Source organism: Myotis yumanensis, unplaced genomic scaffold, assembly GCF_028538775.1.
Source record: "Myotis yumanensis isolate MYYU_CA2020_CCGP unplaced genomic scaffold, mMyoYum1.0.hap1 SCAF_3, whole genome shotgun sequence".
Taxonomy (NCBI): domain Eukaryota; kingdom Metazoa; phylum Chordata; class Mammalia; order Chiroptera; family Vespertilionidae; genus Myotis; species Myotis yumanensis.
The window spans coordinates 205,856,302-205,878,094 of NW_027223754.1; the positions used below are offsets into that span (position 1 = coordinate 205,856,302).

Genomic DNA, 21,793 nt, shown 5'->3' on the forward strand with positions numbered 1-21,793 from the left:
ACCAGAAGGTCTGGTGTTCGATTCCCGGTCAAGGACACATACCTGGGTTGCAGGTCCGATCCTCACCCCTGGTGGGAGCCTTTGGGAGGCAACCAATTGATGTGTCCCTGTCACATTGATGTTTTTTTTCTCTCTCTAAAAAAAAAAAAAAATCAATGGAAAAATATCCTCACTCCTCCATGAGGATTAAAAAATAAAATAAAACAGAAAGAGGATACAAAAAGGGTTAAAGAAAAGCATGAAGCATTGCCCTTTTCAATTTTATGTTCCTACTAAAATAGTTAGAAGCCCTAGTGTTTGAGAAGCCTTTTGTGTGCCTTAAGGTAGTACTACTTTTGATTTTTCTGTCTTAAAAAAGGTTTTACAGCCTCACTCTCAGATTCATCTTTAGACTACCATTCTCCTGGCAGTGCCCTTGAACGGATCTTTGCTAAGAGTCCATGTCTTAATTTTACTATCATTTACCATGCAGAAAGGCGGAAAATGTTCAAAATGAAGTCCTGGTTGCTTTTTTGTTTAACAGTCCTTCCTTCCATTCATTTCTCTCCTCTCACACTTTACTATAAGCAGCAAGAAGAAACCAGGGGCACCTTCAGGGTTTTGCTTGGAGATTTACATAGCTAGATCTCCCAGTTCATTAGGCACATTTGCTGCTTTCCATAACCACAAACAATAGTGTTGCTAAACGTTGCCCTTTCTTCCAGTTTCCTTTCCTGAAGCCCTCATGGCAATCTCCTCAAAGTCCCAGATTTTACAAGCAACATGTTCAAGGTACTCTTTCACTAACACTCTCCTCAAAGTCCATTGCCCGGTTCCAAAGTCACTGCCACATTTTAGATTTCTGCTGTAGAAGCACCCCATACAGAAAGAGCTAGAGAGGGCAAGCACCCAAGATGAAAAAAGACAGTCTCTTTGTAACCAAATCTTGGAAGTAACATCCTATCACTTTTGCTATATTCTGTTACTTCGAAGTGAGTCCCTAGGGCCAGCCTATACTCAATGGCAAGAGATTGCACAAGAGCAAGCATACCAGAGTGGGAATCACTGGGGCCATCTTAGAAGCTGTCTCTCACAGACTATTGGAAGCATTATAGCACATTGTTTAGGAGTACCGGCTGAAGCAAGACAATGTTCCAAGCAAAACATTGAAGGTGCCCTCTGATTTCTTCTTGCTGATTATGGTAAAGTGTGAGAGGAGAGAAAAGAATCGAAGGAAGGACTGTTAAACAAAAAAGCAGCCAGTGCTTGATTTTGAAAAATTTCAGCATTTCTGCATGGTTTGACTCTTGTTTCCACATTATAAAATTATTTCATAATAATATAATAAAATAATAGTTGTGAAAGGCCAAAACCCAGTGCCTCATACATAGGAGGCCCTTGGGAATCTCTATTCCTTCTCCTTTCTGATCTCAATTGCTTTTTAACAATCTTGAAAATTTCTCTGGTATAGGATGAAATCTGCAAACATCTACTACTAGAGTAACATACAAAAATACCATTCTGACTTTCAATAAGTACAGAAAACTTATTTTTTAATTAATTTAATTAAATTAAACAAGAAAACAAAAGAATAAAAATAATCATCTAGAATTAATGAATATAGCAGAGGGGAACATACACACAATAGCAACTGTTATCCCCCAAACACATGTCCCACCCACACTGCCATCTGCTTTTAAATTGTCATGTTTAGTGAGACTTTCAAAATGAACTTGGCAAAAAATATTACACTGCTTTTTATCTAATTGGCAACTATAAATATAATAAATAAAAAATAAATCGTTTTAGAATATTTTTATTTAGATGTCATTTTATTTGAGAAATAACACTCAACAATGTGAGTGAACTAACATCATGCCCATCTTATGGATGAAACACAGAGCATAAAGATCTTGTGACTTGTTATAATCACAGAGTAGGTTAATGATTGAGCCACAAACAGAACTGTAACCATCATATAATGTAATATTCAATGAAGCTGTAATTGGTTATTTCTGATTTTCATGGATATGACAATTTGGCCAGTGATTAAAGGGTTCATCTCACACTCAGGAAAAATAACTTGACAGTTAAAGAATAAAAAGTAGGCTTTGATTTATTTTACCTCTGATTTAATATAAGCAAGTAAAATACCATCTGAGTTACTACACAAATAAGAATACAGAACCTACACTTTGAGTTAAGTGGAAGCAAAACCCAATATTTTAGTTGGACACTTTGCTACACAGTTCATTATATTTAGAATATTTAATTAACCTTTCAAACAATATTTGTGGAGTGCCTATTCTATGCTGGCCTTTTATTTTTTTATTTTTTTTAAAAAATATATTTTATTGATTTTTTACAGAGAGGAAGGGAGAGAGATAGAGAGTTAGAAACATCGATGAGAGAGAAACATCGATCAGCTGCCTCTTGCACACTCCCCACTGGGGATGTGCCCGCAACCCAGGTACATGCCCTTGACCGGAATCGAACCTGGGACCTTTCAGTCCGCAGGCCGACGCTCTATCCACTGAGCCAAACCGGTTTCGGCAATGCTGGCCTTTTATTAAAAGTACTGTATGTTATCTCATTTTGTAATAGTGAAGGATGCCAAAAAAGCATTTGTGAGGAAGAGCAGCAAGCTCACATTCATCAGAGAAGGCTAACTGCACACAAGAAGGCAATGCTTAAAACCAGATCTCAAGTTTTAAAGGCAGCACCTATTTCCAGAACAAAGAAGGGAAAAGGTAGCTAGTGAAGGAAGACCATAACTCCTAACACCTACATTATTCATTGAAAAAGAAACTAAAGGGCCTGAGGTGATGGGCAGAGGTTTTCTCAGGACAGCTGTGTCAGGCATCTCTGCCTTTGGCACTTAGGAGGAAGTGAATATATGATCATTTCTTTTGAGGGACAGCAATTTCTAGAAGATGTTGAATGTTAGATCACTACTTTGGTAGAAAGTTTGATGATCAGCAAACATTCGTTAAATGTCTATTTTGTGCAGCACATGAGGATACCAAGTGTGCTGGGAGATACTGTAGCCCCTGTGTCCACTCCCTTCACTTACATGTGTGCTTTGATCATGCTGATTTTCTACCCTTCCCAAACGTACAATTTAAAATCTACTAGAACGAATACTTGCTTAATTGCTTACAAATTTATTCCCTAATTTATAAATTCTAAAACAATAAAAGCCCATATTCTGGTTTGAAACATGACAAATTATATTGTTTAAGGTTAAGTGCCATATTAAAACATACATATCAAAACAAGGCAGCTTTTTTATACAACTGGAAACTTCATCTTTTAGCACTCATACATAAGGCTTCAACTCTACTTAAAAACTGTACTCACTTCCAAACCCTGATCCCAAGGCCTAGTTATCTCATACCTGAACAACAACAATAGTAATTGCTATTGCTGCTTCTATTCCTTCCCCAAGCCATCCTATCCACAGAACCTAATTACAAAGCACTATTTCAAGAAAGTTAAATATTGACTTACTGGATTTTTAAAAATAATTCCTATTTTCTATAAAAGTAATTATCTAACATTCAACATCTTCTGGTTTACCCATCAAACATTGCTTCCATTCCTGTCTCTTCCAATGAGACTGGCCTCTTCACTTCTCCCCCCCAAAGTTTCCTTCCTCCCTTCTTTTCACTTCACAAATGCCCAATCAGTGCCCACTATGTACCAAGCACCTTTCTAGGCACAGAGGATACACCAGTGCCTTCATGGAGCTTACATTCTAGTTGGAGGAGAAAGACATTAAACAAACAAATACACAGCAAATCAGATGGTGGTAGGTGATATGGAGAAAAACAAAGACGGGGAAAAGGGGATGGGAAATATTGCACAGAGAGGTAGGGAATTACCATTTACAGTACATAGGATGCTCATGATAACATGACATTTGAGTAGAGATTTCATGTATACAAGAGAGTGGTACTGATATCTGGAGAAAGAGCAGGAGGGTAGGCAAGTGCTAAGGCCCTGAGGCAAGGGCATGTTCGATATAAACATGAGTTCAAGAACTTAGCCAGGGAAGCAAGTCATACAAGGGCCTTAAAGGCCAGGGTAGGGTGTTTGATTTTTACAGTAAGATAAGAAGCCCCTGGAGAGTTTTGGACAGAGGAGCAATATAATATGACATTTAAAAGGAGCACTCTGGCTGCTGTGTTGAGGACAGACTTTGGGAGGGGGGTGCAGAAGAACAGAAGCAGGGAGGCCAGTTAGAAAATTATTATAATAATATAGGCAAGAGCTAATGGTGGCTTGGGCCAGGATGAAAGTAATGGGATTCTTGAGTAGTCAAGTTTCATGTTCATACTTGACACCATACCTTTGCTTATGCCAGTTCTCCATCTGGCTTGTCTCTGTTTAGTCCTGCCAGAATCTAGCTTAAATTATACCTCCTTCAAGAAACTCTCCCCAACCAATCCCATCTTCAGTGATTGCCTATTTTTCTGAACTCCCGTTGACAACTGCCCATTACCACCTACAATATAATCTTTGCTACAATGTATTATTTATCTATTTAACTTCTGTGCCCCTTTACCCCATTATTCTCGGGGGGGGGGGGGAAGGGGTGGACTTTACAACTTTTGGTATCCTCATTGTGCTGCAAAAAATAGACATTCAATTAATGTTTGATGATAATCAAACTGAACCACTTACGAACTGCTTTCTCACAAAACAAATGATCATATACTCACTTCCTTCTTAAACTGCCGAAGTCAGAGAGATGCCTGACATAGCTGTCCCGAGAAAACCTCTGCCCGGCACCCAGGCCACACATCGTACTGGGCTACCGTTCACAACCTAGCCACACTAGTTTCTCGGGAACAACAGTTTCTGAAGTGTGTCTCTGGACCAGCGGCATCAGCATGACCTGGGCATTAATTAGAAATGTAAATACCCAGGTCCACCCAGATCTAATGAATCCAAAATTCTGGAGGTGGGCCAGGCATTCTGAGACACTATGAAGTTTGAGAACTATTGCTCTGGCTTAAAGGTTTAACTAATCACCCAGTTTTTTTCAAGGGAACAGTTTCATCCTGGCTTATAGCCTCATTTACCTCATCATTATCAGACGTCCCCTCCCTTTCAGATGGCTCACCCCATACAGCTCTGTACATCCACTCGTCTGAACTCATCTCCTACTCTGTGCCCTAGAAGCCATGAGCTATCCTCAGCAAACTCTTCCATACACTTACTCTTTTTCCTGTGATGTCCCCTTCACCTTTTTGCTCTAAAGCAGTGGTTCTCAACCTTGGCTGCACATTAGAATCACCTGGGAATCTTTTTAAAATCCTGATTTCTGGGCCTCATCCTCTGGAAATTCTGTTTCTTTGTTACTAATGTTGTGGCCTCACCCCGTAACAAAGAAACAGAATTTCCGGAGGATGAGGCCCAGAAATCAGGATTTTAAAAAGATTCCCAGGTGATTCTAATGTGCAGCCAAGGTTGAGAACCACTGCTCTAAAGGAAACCTGGCTGGCCCTGAGAATACTGCTCCTTGCACAGTGGAAGATTTACTCCTACGCATCACATACCTCCAGCAGGGGCAAGCATCCTCCTTGTTTTCCATTCAGTGTTGACCTTACAAGTATCCTCTTTGCTTTCCAATTCTACTTCCAAACCACTTCTCTTCTCTCCACCCGAACTGCAGATCCTTTGAAACAGGTATCACCTGCCAATCTGCTCAAGTCTCAGGACAGGGCTCCCTGTCTTCACCCTCTTTGTTAGTTTAATTCTTCAACAACCACACAGATGACTCATCCAATACCTTGGCCTCCTAGTTGGTGTTGTTTTAATGTCTTTAGCACCAAGTATATATTTTTCCACTTAACCTAAACCACCCATCTAACTTCATGTCCTAGTACTGTCATCATCAATAACCATACTATCTCCAAAAATCTTAAGCATTTCAAGCATTCTTTCATACCATCAAGTTGGCTTGCTCTAGTAGTTTACTCATGCCAGCATTTCTCCAACCCACTTCATCTTCTAATCTACAAGATGATCCTACCACTTTTTCATTCCTCCTCCTGTCCTTCCTCCCTCTCCTCTTCCTTCTCATGTTCTTATTTCCCTCCTAAGCCAACTCTGATTCTAGGGTCCAATCCTATATGTAGTCCTTTTCAAAAATCTTATATTCCTTGTCCCTTTTTCTCTTAGTCCAACTTATTTGGTATAATCTCAACTCCTGGTTAAATCCAACTGTCTACTTATTCCTGTCTTGCATCTAAACAGAAGATTGCTGGGTAAAAATCATGCACTGACTTGCCACCACTCACATCAAGTTTATGACCACAGATTTTAAGCCTACTCCATCTCTTTAGTAAGTTCACTCCCATTTTTTGAGATGACTACTATTTCACACCTTGTTCTCTCTCCACACATCTGCTATACTTTTCCACTCCCTACATGTCCAGTTTCAGCTATGTTCATCTTATATGTTATAAAGAAAGCAGGCACAATCAGAGGACTCATTCTTCTGCCTGAAACCAATGCCACTAGCCTACCTGGCTCTAACCCCACTGTGCCTCCATCCTATTAAAAAGAAAAATGTGCTCTGGCCCTATCTAAGGCCAATCCCTCCTCTGTGTGCTGGATGTAACATACTTTGCTGCTCTGATTAGCCTCCTTCTTTTCAGCATCCTGGATTTTTCCTATTGACATAAAACATGCCTTAATATCATCTATGTTTTTAAAATCCTCCCTTGAACTCACCTATCCATCCAGTTACTACTGCAACTCATTGCTTTACTCCACAACTAAACAATATACACTGTCTCATCTTCACCTACCAATTAAAACTCAAGCTATTCTGACTGGCTATTTATCCCCATCGTTCCAGTGAAACAGCTTTTACCAAGTTTACCATGACCAATATCTTACCAAGGCCAATGGACCATTATTTGGCCTTCAATTATGCCAACCCAGAATGTCCTTTTCTGAGTCTGTGATATCACTTACTTGCCTTCTTTCCTTCCTACCCTAACCAAATTCTACGTGTCCTTCAGACCTCTACTGAACTGCCTCAGCCCTATTCTCTAGTCACATTATCTCCCAAGGCTTTAAGTATGTACTGATGAATCTCAACCTTACACCCCCAGCTCACATCTGAACTCAACTCATATGAAATTGCCACTGACCTTTTCCACCTGGATGTCTAACAGACATTTCAAATTTTAGCAAGTCCAAACCATACACACTGTTTTTGTGTACTCTCTGTTCTGTTGTAAGGAAACAACCCCTCCACCCTAATTCCTCAAGCCAAAACCCAAGTGACTCAGATCCCTCTTTCATTTCACCACACACACAAGCCCTTTCAGTCCTATCAAACTGCCCTCCAGAGTCTAAGCCAGTGATGGCGAACCTATGACACGCGTGTCAGAGGTGACACGTGAACTCATTTTTTTGGTTGATTTTTCTTTGTTAAATGGCATTTAAATATGTAAAATAAACATCAAAAATATAAGTCCATTCGGTCCCCATACGGGCCACCAAAATATATATATATACATATTTAATATATTCATATTAAAATATGAATATATATATATGTATATGTCTTTGTTTTACTATGGTTGCAAATATCAAAAAATTTCTATATGTGATACGGCACCAGAGTTAAGTTAGGGTTTTTCAAAATGCTGACACGCCGAGCTCAAAAGGTTCGCCATCACTGGTCTAAGCCATCACCCCTTGCTTAGATAGAGCAAGGGCTTCCTGACCTCCCTTATCAGTCTTCCTAAAGAAAACGACTCTCCTGCTTGAATCTCCCAATGCCTCCCCATTTTAACCAGAACAAAATTCAAACTGCTACCATGGGGAATGATCTAGGGCAGCCGTGGGCAAACTACGGCCCGCCGGATCCGGCCCGTTTGAAATGAATAAAACTAAAAAAAAAAAAAAAAGACCGTACCCTTTTATGTAATGATGTTTACTTTGAATTTATATTAGTTCACACAAACACTCCATCCATGCTTTTGTTCCGGCCCTCCGGTCCAGTTTAAGAACCCATTGTGGCCCTCGAGTCAAAAAGTTTGCCCACCCCTATGTTAACTGCTTGAGTCACATATTATTAATATGATGATTTTGGTTAGCCCCTTACAGTTTTTAGAGCTTTTAAAATATGAATCAAACTAAGTTCACCCAAAGAATAAATATAAATTCTGCAATAATAAAGCCTCTTATTATCTTCCTAATATATAAATCTGATCATACCTGATCCTGCTTAAAATCTATCAGTGGTTCCTTATTGGAATAAACTAACAAATACCTTAAACTGTTCAAATAATCTGGCCTCTGAATTTTAAATTTTTATCCACCACTCTTCCACTCATCCCACACATACAAGCCACATGGAATTATATATGGTTCCCAAACATAAATACTTTTTCACCAATCTTTTCTTCTTTGGAAAATCAACGACCCTTTTCACACCTCACCCACTCTGCTTTCTACCTTCTCTCTGTAAAGACTTTTTGAACTCCTAAATGCCGTTAGCTCGTCTGTCCTCATCTGCTTTGCCTCCTGTTAAATGGGAGAGCCAATACCATTTCCCCAAAGTATAACAGCATGTATCCCTCCTCTTACATAGTACACTTCTTTTCAAATAAATTTATTCAATTAGCTTTTAAACATGGTTAAGTCTCTTTTATTTAAAATAAAACAAACCTTTTCTACTCCTGATACTCTTCTAGCTATTCTCTACATTCCTTCAGAGTCAAACTTTTCCAACAAATGTCTACGTCCACTAATTCAATCTCCATTTCCTTGCCTACCCGTGAACTCCTCAACTCACTCCACTACTCTCAGGCTTCTGCCCTCAATAGTTCAGAGAAACAACCCTTGCAAAGATTACCAATGACCTCCATGTTGTTAAACTCATATTTTGGTTCTCTTCCTGCCACTCTTTTGTTAATTCTCACCTGAGGATATCCCCCCCCCCCCCCATTTATTTTTAGAGAGAGTGGAAGGGAGGGGGAGAGACAGAGAGAGAGAAACATCGATATGAGAGAGACACAAAGATTGGTTGCCTATCACATGCACCCCAACCAGGGGCAGGGGATTGAGCCTGTAACCAAGGTATGTGCCCTTGACCGTTCAGTGCCCGGGGACCATTCAGTAACCAGGGCCAACACTCTAACCACTGAGCAAAGCTGGCCTGGGCTTCCTGACACTCTTTTATCTTAATTTCCTAGTGTCCTGGTTTTCCTCCTAAAGAGCAAGTTCTCCGGAACCTTGTTTCTGCCTCCTTTGAGGGTTCATCTCCTATATCAGGCATTAACTTCTCTTTTTGCTCTACATTTTCTCCCTAAATGTCATTCTCCTCTTAAACCATCATCATACCTGCCTACAGGTTCAGTTACTATTGCCTGCGTATCTTTCCTTATATTCCAGACCAAGGTAGCCAACTATCTAAGCGGTATTTCCCCTTGAACATCTCAAAGTTACCCCCAAATCAAACTCATTATCCCCTTCACCTTTATTCTTATAAAAAACAAACAAACAAAACCCCACAATCCTGGTCCTCTTCCAAATCATGGCAATATCTTATCAATTTTACCTTCGGAATATCTCTCCTCTTCCAAATCATGACAATATCCTGTCACTCTGACCTATGAGTATCGGTCACACAGTTCTAGTTCTCTCTAGCACATGCTGTCATTATCCTTCTCTGTCACTTAGTTACACAACAACCACCTAACTTCTTTCTGCAGCTTACTCCCCTCTAATCTGTGTAGATAACTTTTAAAAAACAAATCTAATTATAAACTCCACTCCAGCCTACTCCAATCTTACTTAAAATCTTTTAATGGCTTTTCGCTGCCAAGTATCTAGTGACAGTACCTGGCCTTCAATGTTATCTGAACAAAACTGTTCCTACTTTTGTGATGACTTAATTTACTATTAAGTCTAGTTCGCTAACTATGTAGAACAATTAGAACGGCAAAATAGCAATAAACAGTGAGCATTAATTAAAAGATCAGCCTGACTGTAATTTGAATAACAGCTGTTGTTGGTATCATTACCTTATTTTTTGCTTAGTACAAAATGCCTCCAAAATATTTTAACACATCATCTCAAATAATCTGTTAGGTATTAATAGTCCCATTATAAAGATTAAAAAACTAATGTTAGAAAGGTCATACACTGACAAATGGCACCACCAAGACCAAAACTGTTTCTGGCTCACAGCACATGGTTTCCATGTTTTATGATAAAGCCATCAGTTACTACTTTGTTTCTAAAATGGCTGAAATACATTTTTCTAAGATCACTCCATTAATGTTTTCCCAAGAACTATCATATCCTTTTTACAACTGGAAAATCAACATACATACAGTTTAGTAACTTGTCTCAAGTAATTAATGGATATAGAAACAGAATTCAGGTTACCTTATCTTCACTTCTCTACTCTGCCTATATCATGCTGAATAAACCTGACACTATTGAACAAAGAAAAGAAAATGTGGTGTAATAAGCTCTAAGGCCAAACAGACCAGGGTTCAAATCTTACCTCTGTCAATTCTAAATTGTGTGACTGTAGCAAGTTACTGAAGTTTCTGCTTTCTCATTTGTAAAATGAAGATAATAGCTAACCCCCAGGTGTGTTGAGGACTAAGTAAGATATAAGCCTAACATAAATGTTATCACTCACTAATGGTTTAAAGTTAACACAACAAAAACATTAGCTTCTCCCCAAAGAGGACAGCGTGGAAAGAAAGAAGAGCCAGAGTTAAAAAAAAAAAAGAAAAGAAAAAGATAATGCTAAGTTTCCAGTTCTGCCATTTACTGTCATGCACTCTCTATCCGTCTCCTCATTTGTACAATAGAGATAATGATACTCAGCCCTCAGCACTGCTGTGAGGGTGAAATAAAATAACAAATAAAAGCACTTTCTTAATTGAATAGCATCATAGAAAAATCATTATTATCTGTGTGTGCACAATCGCTATCACTGTTATAAATTCTTTGAGGGCATGAGATATCTTAAATCATCTTTGCATATATAACAGCTGGTAGCACAGTTTTCTACCCATTACAGGTACTCATCAAAAGTTGGCTGAACTGATTTATTAAGAAGAAAGGATTGCCCTGGCCAGTGTTGCCAAGTAGTTAGAGCACTGGCCTGTGCACCAAAGAATTTCAGGTTCAATTCCTGGTCAAAGGCACATACCTGAGTTGCAGGTTTGATCCCCGGCCCTAGTCAGGGCAGTGTGCAGAAAGCAACCAACTGATGTGTCTTTCTCACATTGATGCTTCTCTCTCTCTCTCTCAAAATCAATGGGAAAAATGGAGGAGGAGGAGGGGGAGGGGGAGGGGGAGGGGGAATTCAAAATGAGATCCAGAAGTTCATCCATATAGAATATAAGTAAAAAGATCAACGCAGATAGGGAGAACACATGTGCCTTCTGGGAATTTGTACAAGTGGTCTGCAATTTTGTTTACTGAGTAAAAATTATACAATCAAACAAGTAAGTTCCCTCAGTACAGGAGTCGTGTATTAAGTGTTGCCCTCTCTGTTTTAGACAACGAAGAGGAGGGAATAAATGACATAATGAATACTTCATAGATATTTACTGAGTACCTATGTGCCATCCACTATGGTAAGCGTGTTTCCGAGATTATCTCATATCTTCACAATAATCCTTTATGACAGGCATTATTTTCCCTATGTGATCAATGAAGAAACTGAGGTTCAGAGAGGTTAAGTAATTTGTTCACAGCCACACAACTGGAAATGACAGAGGTGGGATTTACATCTAGTAAAGTCTCTAAAAGCCATTTTCTTTCCACCACATCATGCTGTCCACTGATGCCACCACATTCACTAAAAAGGAGGACAACTCAATAGGAAAGTGGGGAGAAGATCTGGCAAAGAGACATATACAGAGCACAGGATGGCATTCTAGCTCAGAGTTCTAGACACACAGGGGCAAATTAATGAGCCGCACCTAACTACACAAACTAAAATGCTTGGATGAACGCTAACATTTACTCCCCAGCTCTACAGTCTTAAAAAGGTCCACACCACTCATTGGTATTAACAACTGAACATACTTCAGTAATTTTTCTAGAATACTCAGAAACAGTACCTTTAACTCACTGCCAGTACCCAAACAAGCAGGCAATGGAGGTAATATGTTTCACAGCTTGCTCGTGTTTTCCAGGACCCAAACATTCTTGCACAACAGAGTGTTTTTCTGGCATATGTACTGCTACATAAAATTCACTTCACAGAACTTTAGAATTAGAATAGGTCCTATTAGTTTATGGAGGCTCAGAACAGTTAAATGATTGCTCAATGTCTAATGGCTGGGTACTGGCCTAGACAAACTCATCTCCTATTCCTCGTCCAGTAAGTTTCTCCACAGCACCTCCTCAGCTCCTGCCACTTAATGCCTGACCGCCTAGATTTCCTTCTCTATATCTAGGTGTCATGCAGCTATGGCTCCTCCTGGACATTTTCAATGAATTCAACAAATGTGTAGGGCACTGGGCTAGATAATGCAGATAACAAAGAGATAGAGCTAACTCACTTTTTACCTTCTAGAAAGAGCTATCAAACATTCAATTGCCGGGTATATAATGTTTGTACGCACACACACATACTAGAATACACATGGTCCCAGGGACCAGGGAAACCCTAGGCCCCACCTGACTGCTCCAAGGGTTGAGAGCATACATGTATCTCAATCCAACATGTGGTACTCTGGCTGGGAAGCTCTGTTCTAGGGCTAATAAGTGAAGAGGATTGAAAGAATTTTACAAATAACTAATTTAAGCACAGAGGAAATAACTGAGGAGACTGTCACTGTCTGCTTTCTTCAAATCTAAGTGAGTGGAAATGAAATTAATTCAACTTGCTTCCTTTCATAACTCCTCTTCCAAACAAATCCAAAGACAGAATATCCCATCCTCTGGTCGACAGATAGCTGAATGTCCCACCGACAAGGCTGCAAAGGCCCTGGACACATGTCTAGTTCATAGGGAGATGAAAAGTACTTAAAGCACATAGTGTGCCAGAAAAGTTCTTTGACTTCTCACAAATAATACAAAAAATAATCAAAAGAAGGAGGAAATTACATTTCAAGGTCATATTCAAATATAAAGGAAGAAGCAGGAAAAGCCCCTCTCAACACACACACACACACACACACACACACACACACACACACCCCTCTGTGACCAACCACAATCTCTATAAACCTACTTAAAATTCTGCCTTCTGATATTTTTAAATTTAGCCTGCCTGAGCCAAGTAGGTTTCTGCAATTCCAGACATCTAGGATGAAGGGCAAAGGGCAAAGTGAAACTTTCAAAAGCTGGCTAGTAGCCAAGGGCATCACATCTAGGAGGCTCCCTTAGCAACACACAACAGCTGTCTGCTCAAGAGAGCATACGGCCATCTTTGCAAGAAACTATAGATGTTCTTGTTTTCACAACTAAAAGCAGGGTTTATTTTTTCCCTATATTATTTTCCCTGTCATTCTCCTAAAAGTTATCACATTTCATAAATGAAAAACCTTTCCAACCCCACTATGTTTTTCTTTATCCCAAATTACAATGTCATAGTTAACAATAAATTAAAATAACATAAGGTATTAGGTTCTTGGCAAATATAAAATGTTTTAAAATGTCTGGTTATTAATTACTATTCTAGCTGCTATAGATTTGGTTTCTAACTACGAGCAAGTCACTCTTTTCGACTTAATTACTTCCCTCATAAAAATTTAATAACAACAGTGACCTACTTCACAAGACTATTGTGAAGGACAATAAAAATGATTAGACCAAAAAATTATAAAAGTTTATTCCTTATTAAGAATCATGCCACCTACTGGCTTTCAATATCTAAAGAGATAGTTTGATTATCGAAGTCAGTGCCCCACCCCCACCCCCCAAAAACACAGGTGTATCCTGACCAACCAGGAAGACTGCAGCTGCTCAAGGGACCAGCTCATTTCACCTGCCCAATCCACCTTTTGTGAACCTACCAGCAAGCCCAGAGGATGGCAGTGCACCGGAGCTCACGCTTACGCCTAAGTCTAATTAGATAAACAACATTAAAAAAAACAACAACCAACCAATGTCACAATCACTGCTAGGCTTTAAAAACCTAACACCTGTGAGTAGAAGGGTACGTGGCAGCCTGTGCTCTGTGGGGAAGGCCGTTTGTGCAAGAGCAGAATCTCGCAGCTTTCCACTCCTTATATGAGCAAGTGCAAACCCTCACCCACAGCACTCGGTACTCACCCAGAGGTACATCATGTCAGACCGGGCTGCTCAAACTCAGTGGTCAGTTGATCCTGGACTGCAAAAAGGCACTTTCAGTAGGTAAGGAGGTGCCAGAATAGGGGACTAGGGTTCAGGGTGGGGAGAAACTCCCCCCCAGAATCACTTGAGTTTCAAAACACAACCAGTCTCCTCCCCCCTCCTCCCTCCTCTCCAGCTGACTGTTCTGTTGTTCTCTTTCTCCCCTCTCTCTCCTCTCTCTCTCTCTTCTCTTCTCTCTCTCTCTCTCTCTCTCTCTCTCTCTCCGGGAGTTCCCAGCCCCGTGTGTCTGAACTGGAGTGTGCAGCACACTCTCTCTGTATTTGCCTTTAGGGAATCTCTCTCTCTGTGTCATTCTACTTCTAGAAACACAATCATCACTCACAGAAATCATTGCAAAAGGCAGGGACGGGTGGGGTTAGTAATAAACCACTAGCACCAGTTTCTAGTGCTAGAGATAAACTAGTCTGAGATGGGTTCTTTAAACATTAATGAAGCAATCAAAAAACTCTGACCTCCAAGATCAAGGGAAGGGAGCCAAGCTTCCTCTCTGCCCCAATTCTTCTGGAGCCCCTTGCAGAAGCCAAGCGTGAACACAGAACCTGCTCAGGGCCTACATCCCCTCCCCAAAACGTCAGCCTTGCATCACTGTTCTTTATAAAGTTTCACCACAAATAATTCTGAATCTTAGATTTTAAAACAGAAAACATTATATATAAACTGAAATAAGTTTCCGCCTTTTTTATTACTACCTTCTGAGTTCAGATCACGTCTCCCTTCTGAAAGGAGAAAGGATAAGGGTTTCAGAGTCAAGTGGGTTTTTAGCCCCTAGAATGGCAACAGAGCAAGATACCAAACCTGGGTTTGCCATCTGGGTCTCCAATCACTATCATCATGGCCTAGGGAAAGTTACTTAACCTGCCTCGGCCTCTGTTTTCTCAACCAAAAACTGGGTACACAATACTATTCCTTTTGAACTTGTAATTACACCAAAGGATATAACTATGTAAACAATCTGCCATGTTCCTGGAGACCACATTTTCTAATTCAGTTCAGTTCAAACATTTATTAAGTGCCTCCTATATGCCAGACATATATTTATCCATTATGTTCAATGCTGAACATCAAATCATCTGTTCTAGTGGTTTTTATTCAGAAAATAGCTAACTTCTCCATATGCCAATGCCCCTGATTGTTCCTTGCTTGCCTACCCATTTCTCCATGTTCAAATCCAAAAGCCCAGCCCAGCGGTAACTGATGTATCCTCTGGGAGCCTGGTGTCTGTAACAAGACAGTTACCACCTTTGCCAGTTTCTACTACAGGTATCCTGTTTACCAATCTTGTCTCCTTTATCCACATCTTTCAGGATAGAGTTCATTGATTTTAGGCCAGGGAGTCTTTTTTTTTTTAAAATATATTTTATTGATTTTTTTACAGAGAGGAAGGAGAGGAATAGAGAATTAGAAGCATCAATGAGAGAGAAACATTGATCAGCTGCCTCCTGCACACTCCCTACTGGGGTTGTGCCCGCAACCAAGTACATGCCCTTGACCAGAATCGAACCTGGGACCCTTAAGTCCGCAGGCCGACGCTCTAGCCACTGAGCCAAACCGGTTAGAGCAGGCCAGGGAGTCTTTAGCATAGTGCCATGCACATAGTAGGTGCACAATACACTCTCAAAGGTTTCTGTGTTTTGAGGAGTATTTCACTCCTTTAACTCATTAAACTAAACTAAAACAAGAGCCCTACCACCTTCCAGCTGCCTCAGGGTTCCGATTCCCTCAGACATGTTGGAACAGCTCTCTCCTGCTTCTAAAATCTCCAAGGTCTGCGAGTCTCACATTCAAGGTAGGCCCTGTGTAGGTGGTATGCTCACTCACTGGTCTGAGTTACCTGCTAGGTGAAGTTTCTTTTTCTCTCAGGGTAGAAGAAAGTCACTTTTCCTTTTCTTCTGCACGAAAATGTACCTTTTCTCTCCTTCCACCTTCAACTCCCAACTCATGTAAATTTAAAGAGGTGGGGCAGTATTCTCAGCCTCACCCAAACCTTTTCTTTTTCTTTAGGCAGAACTTCTCTGCTTCCTCTGAAGGCAAGATTACCTCATTTCCAGTACAAAACAACTTATGAGACAGCCTTTTCCATTTTAATGGAAAAACAAATCTTGACTTTCTATAAAGTGTGTTATATGTCCATAATCAATGTTTATATGCAACTTTCCTCTAGCCCATGGCCTAAAGCTTAGTCACCTAGCCCATGGCCTAAGCTTATGTCACCAGACCTCCCTATACTACATCCTAAATAACTGTACTAAAATCACACTAAGAGATTATGGTTCTTGCCATAACCGGTTTGGCTCAGTGGACAGAGCATCGGCCTGTGGACTGAAAGGTCCCAGTTTCAATTCCGGTCAAGGGTATGTACCTTGGTTGCGGGCACATCCCCAGTGGGAGGTGTGCAGGAGGCAGCTGATCAATGTTTCTCTCTCATCGATGTTTCTGGCTCTCTATCCCTCTCCCTTCCTCTCTGTAAAAATCAATAAAATATTTTAAAAAAAAAGAGATTATGGTTCTTTCAAGCTCTTTGGGAACACGAAATTGTTAATATTCATTTTTAAACAAGTATCAAAAAACAATACAATAAAATTTCACAGACTGTCACTTTAATGGTCTGATCTTTTCATCAAGTTTAGGGTAAGATAGAGATATTCCTGCTTTCCTGCATCAAAGTAGGAGAAAATACACAGAGAAACGTGAGCCTTGAAATGAAATAAAAACTAAAATATGTCACAAAAACTCAGGCACCTCCAAAACTCCCATGAGTACAACCATTATAAACTTCTTTGGAACCACAGGAAGAGTTAATAAGTTCCTACTCTAAATGCATCTCTTCCTTTCCTGGTCATAATTTTAAGAACTAGGGAATAGTCTGGTCAAAAATCAAATGCTTCTGTGTGTTTTCTACACACACACACACACACACACCCTCCAAAAACCCACTGGCAAGCTAAATGAATCTTTTTATTCATGTTCCTGCATGTCCACATTTTCCTACCTTAAAAAAGGGGCGGGGGGGGGGGGGGGGATGAAAGGAAACAAAGAAGTAACAGAAAAAAGATTGTCTCAAATCATCAGTCAAATAAGGAAATCTACGCTTTACAGCTACACAGGATTCAGACTGAGAGACACAGAGGTCTAATAGTTCCACAGTAGGAAGACACCCTGGAAAGGATCAGTCTTACACAGAGGATTAAGATACACACATACTAATTCCATCAGAACATTTTATCAGACTGTGTTACTGTACTTGGAAGCTTATCAGCCTTTACATTAGTTTGGGAGGGGGCGAGGGGGGATGTGTGAATTTGAGCATCAGAAAAGGAACTCTTCTGTGGAGGGCCCACAGAGGAAGTCTGGCATACTTACTTCTGAGGAAGAAAAATCAGATTATCTAGGACAGCAATAAGGATGCTGCCAGTAATTCTAACCTTACTAGTATAATGTATCCTGAAATCCCGCTACTGAAAATGCTGGGTTTTCCAATGTGAAGAGCATGGTAGGTAGAAAGGGGTCAGAGCCACACTTTAAAGAATTTAAAAAAACTTTTCCCTCTCCCCATTTATGCCCACTACACCCTCTTCCACCTCCTCCCAGCTCCCGAAATGACCACACTGTTGTCCATGTCAATGATCTTTTTATTTTTTATTTTTCTCTTTTTCGCTCAATCCCTCCACCTCTCCAGCCACCCTCCCCAGCTGTCAGTCTGCTCTCTATCTATGAATCTGTCTCTGTTTGCTTGGTAGTTCAGTTTTTTCATTAGATTCAACATATGAGTGAAATCATATGGTACCTATCTTTCTCTGACTGTCTTATTTCACTTAGCATAATGTTCTCCAGGCCCATTCATGCTGTCGTAATGAACAGAAGTCCCTTCTTTTTTATGGCTGAGTACTATTTCACTGTGTAAATATACCACAGCTATTTTATCCACTCATCTACTGGTGGACACTTGGGTTACTTCCAAGTCTTTGGAGCCACATTTTAGACTCCCTGCCTCATAGTCTAAACATTCAAGAGACTGTTGTGTTTTATGCAAGTTTCTCTGTGGGTGTAAAGACTGGTGGGGGAACTATGGACATCTAAGGAGCCAACACAATTTTTCAAAAATATCCCTGAGAAGTCAGGCACTGAAAATTTTTCAGAAGAAATCAGAGGCAACCCTCTGTACATAATTGATACTCCTTTCACTTCCAGGATTGGTAGAGACAATACAGACTTACCACAATTACTGAGCTATAGAAATGGGCCATCTGAGGTGCAACTGAATTTTACTTTTGAAAAAAGTTGAAAGAATGGGGCTCTTTAAACTTTGTTTCTTCTCAGCTTAAGATAAGTTCCCACAGGCAAGCTAAATAAATCTTTTTATTCATGCTCCTGCATGTCCACATTTCCCTACCTGAAAAAAAAAGGAAGAAAGGAAACAAAGAAGTAATAGAAAAAAAAATTGTGTCAAATCATCAAAGTCAAATAAGGAAATCTATGCTAAAATTCCCAGAGGGCAGTTCTCTATTAGAATCTTACTACTCAAAATGTGGACCATGGAGCAGCAGCAGCAGAGTAGCATTAACTGGGGGCTTCTTAGATATGGACAACCTCAGGCTCCATCCTAAACTTACAGAATCAAAGTCAACCCAGACCTCTAAAAAGGAAGTGTTCCTGAGGACTCATCCTCATCTCTCTTTTTCAGTTTTCTCATCCATTCCCTATACTTCCAATACCATCAACAGGCTCACAATGACCAGTTATATCTCTGCCTAAACCTCTTCTCGTGCTCCAATAAGACTGTGTAGTTGTCTCACAGGCAAGTCAAACATACATGCGCGAAACTGGGCTCTTAAATCTCTGTAGCCAACACACTTAATACCTGGTTTACCCCTGGCTTTCCCCACCTCAGTTATGAAAGCCAGAGACCTTTCCCTTTTCCCTCACCCCTCATCTCAAACCCATTAGTAAGTCCTGTGTGTCTGACTTCTCTTGATCTCCACTGCCACCACCTTATCCCAAGCTAGCATCACTCTTTCCTGGACATCGCAATGGTTCCTCCACTCTATTGTTACTTCCCTTGAAAACATTCATAACAGCAGCCAGAGGGACTTCTTAAAATGAAAATCAGATCATAACACTTCTCTGATTCTGTAAGTTCACATTGCACTTAATTTTTTTTTCTATCTGAAGTCTTTATAATGGCCTGCAAGGTCCTTGATGATCTGCTAAGTGCCTGCCTCCCCAGCCTCATTTCATATCATTATCTTCCTTTCAATCACTATTCTCTAAATACACTGATCTTGTGTCAGGGCAGTTCCTGGTCTAGAGCAAATCCATCCATCTGCCTGGCATCCCTGTAACCCTTTCCCCCCTCTTCTTGAAATCCCTCCTCATCCTGCCTTCATTCTTTGCAAGGCCGGCTCCTGCTTATCTTTCAGACCTCAGCTTAAATAACACCTCCTCAGATAAAACTCCAGACTACTCTATCTAGTTGGAGACCTTCCCCACAAGTCCATATTCTCCATTACTGTGCTCTCTTTATTTTCCTCCTAGCAGTTATAAAAAATCCATAATTCATTTATTGGTTTTTCTTATTTGTTATAGATTTCTCTATTAAAAAGTAGTATCCTGTGTATATCGCACACAACTAAGATCTACTATGGAATATTTTACCCCTTGACTTTTATTAGGGAAGGTCAAAGTTATTTGTAGGAGTTTCTGGCACTCAGGCAACTGTCTAACCAAGTCCTATAAATAAAGTTAGAGTGCCACTAATTTTTCCCTACTTACCAAAAGAACAAAAGGATAAAAGTTTTACCCTAGCTACAAATCATAGCTACATGCCAGCACCAATGGCTTTATAATACTAGTTTGAAAAAATCATAATATTAATATAAAAAAGCAGTTCTAATCTAATCATTTACTTAAGCTAATTTGAGCATAAACAGTCTGAACTGTCTCCCTCCCAATACTATAAATTTGCTCAGCACAATGAAATAATAGCATCCCAATCCAAGCTCCACTATGATCAAGCTTGCTGTATAGAAGTTAATTACCTAGAGTCTAGAAGAACCATGTGTCTACACAGTGGCCACTTGTTACATGTGGTTATTTGAGTTTCATTTCATGTAAATTAAAAATGAATATTAAGATTTCCGTTCCTCGGCCTTAATACTAAAATTTCAGTTCCTCGGTCCCATTAGCCACATTTCAGGTGCTCAAGTACCACATGAGGCTTGTGGCTATTATAATGGACAGGGCAGATGTGACACATTTCCATTGACCCAACAATCTCTATTGGACAGAATTGGTGTAGAACATGGTAATAACCAGGAAGCAAAAGGCCCTCTAAGCACCCAGAACATCAAAATGTTCAAGCACTTTCATCAGCAGAAAAACTCCTCCAGGCTTTCTCTCTAAATCTATTTATTTTTATTTTAGAAATATTTCTGTACTGATTATTTGGCTGCTTGCCCACCAATATTAAAGCAAATTAGGAAAGGGAGCTAGGAAGCAGTAGGGAATAAGTACCAGAGGAAAGAGGAATATTATATTAGAGGCAGCCACATCAGAGACAAGAGAGGACCAAGAGAAAAAAAATCTAAACAAGCAGAAATCAAAAAGTAGACATGTCAAAATGAGGCGATACAGTAATGAAAAACCAACAAAAGCTCCTGAAATATCAGTCTTTTACAGTCCCGCACAATAACTGATGTTGATAATTGTGTTAAACCATTAAGAAAAGCATCTACCATTACACTATTAAGAACACAAATTATAGAGTTATATAGCACATTTTATAAGGATTTATTTCATCCATAGAATGAAATACTATATAGCCTTTGGGGAGGGATGAGGATGCTCTTAAAATACTAATATGAAATACTCTATTACTTGTCTTTAAGTGTTTTTTTAAAAGCTTCAGAACAAAGTATAACACAGTACGACTGAATTAAAAAGAGGGGAAAAAAGGAATAATTACATACAAAAAGGTACCCTTTGACTCTAGGGGAAAAATACTGGGGAATTCAAGACAGGAATGCGGAAGCAACTTTTCACTGTGTGACCATTTTGTACCTTTTGAATGAAGTCATATAAATTTTTTTTATTAAAAAAATACCTTAAATTTAAGGAGGGGGGAGTAAGTTCTCTATCCCCAAGAAATATAATTTAATGCTTATCTGAGCATCAAAAAAAAAAAAACCTCAAGGAAAATAATTACTTTTTCCTTTACCAATGACTAGTCACCTAAATATTTAACACATTTTATTCTTAATAAAAAGTTAACTATACTATTTGATGTCCCAATAAAATAACTGATTTCTAAAAACATGAAGTTGAACTTCTAAATCTATCCCCCTAATCTACTGTCCTTAAACCATTCAACACCAAAATAATAGAAATAAACTTTTAATTTAACAATTACTGATTTCTATTAATTAAAAAAAGTCAAATACACACACACATTTTC

General features: G+C 39.6%; 1 protein-coding gene across 20 annotated transcripts in view; it reads right to left on the reverse strand.

Annotated features, from left to right (window-relative positions):
• RBFOX2 (RNA binding fox-1 homolog 2) overlaps positions 1-21,793 on the reverse strand; it is a 256,306-nt gene that overhangs the window by 119,532 nt on the left and 114,981 nt on the right. Inside the window, exon 1 of one of the 20 annotated variants that reach the window (XM_070411031.1) lies at positions 14,263-14,716. The exons of the other annotated variants lie outside the window; for them this stretch is intronic. Coding sequence (XP_070267132.1) covers positions 14,263-14,277 — 15 coding nt within the window. The 5' untranslated portion in view covers positions 14,278-14,716. Of the gene's footprint in view, positions 1-14,262; positions 14,717-21,793 lie in introns of those variants that run through there. 20 annotated transcript variants of the gene reach the window in all.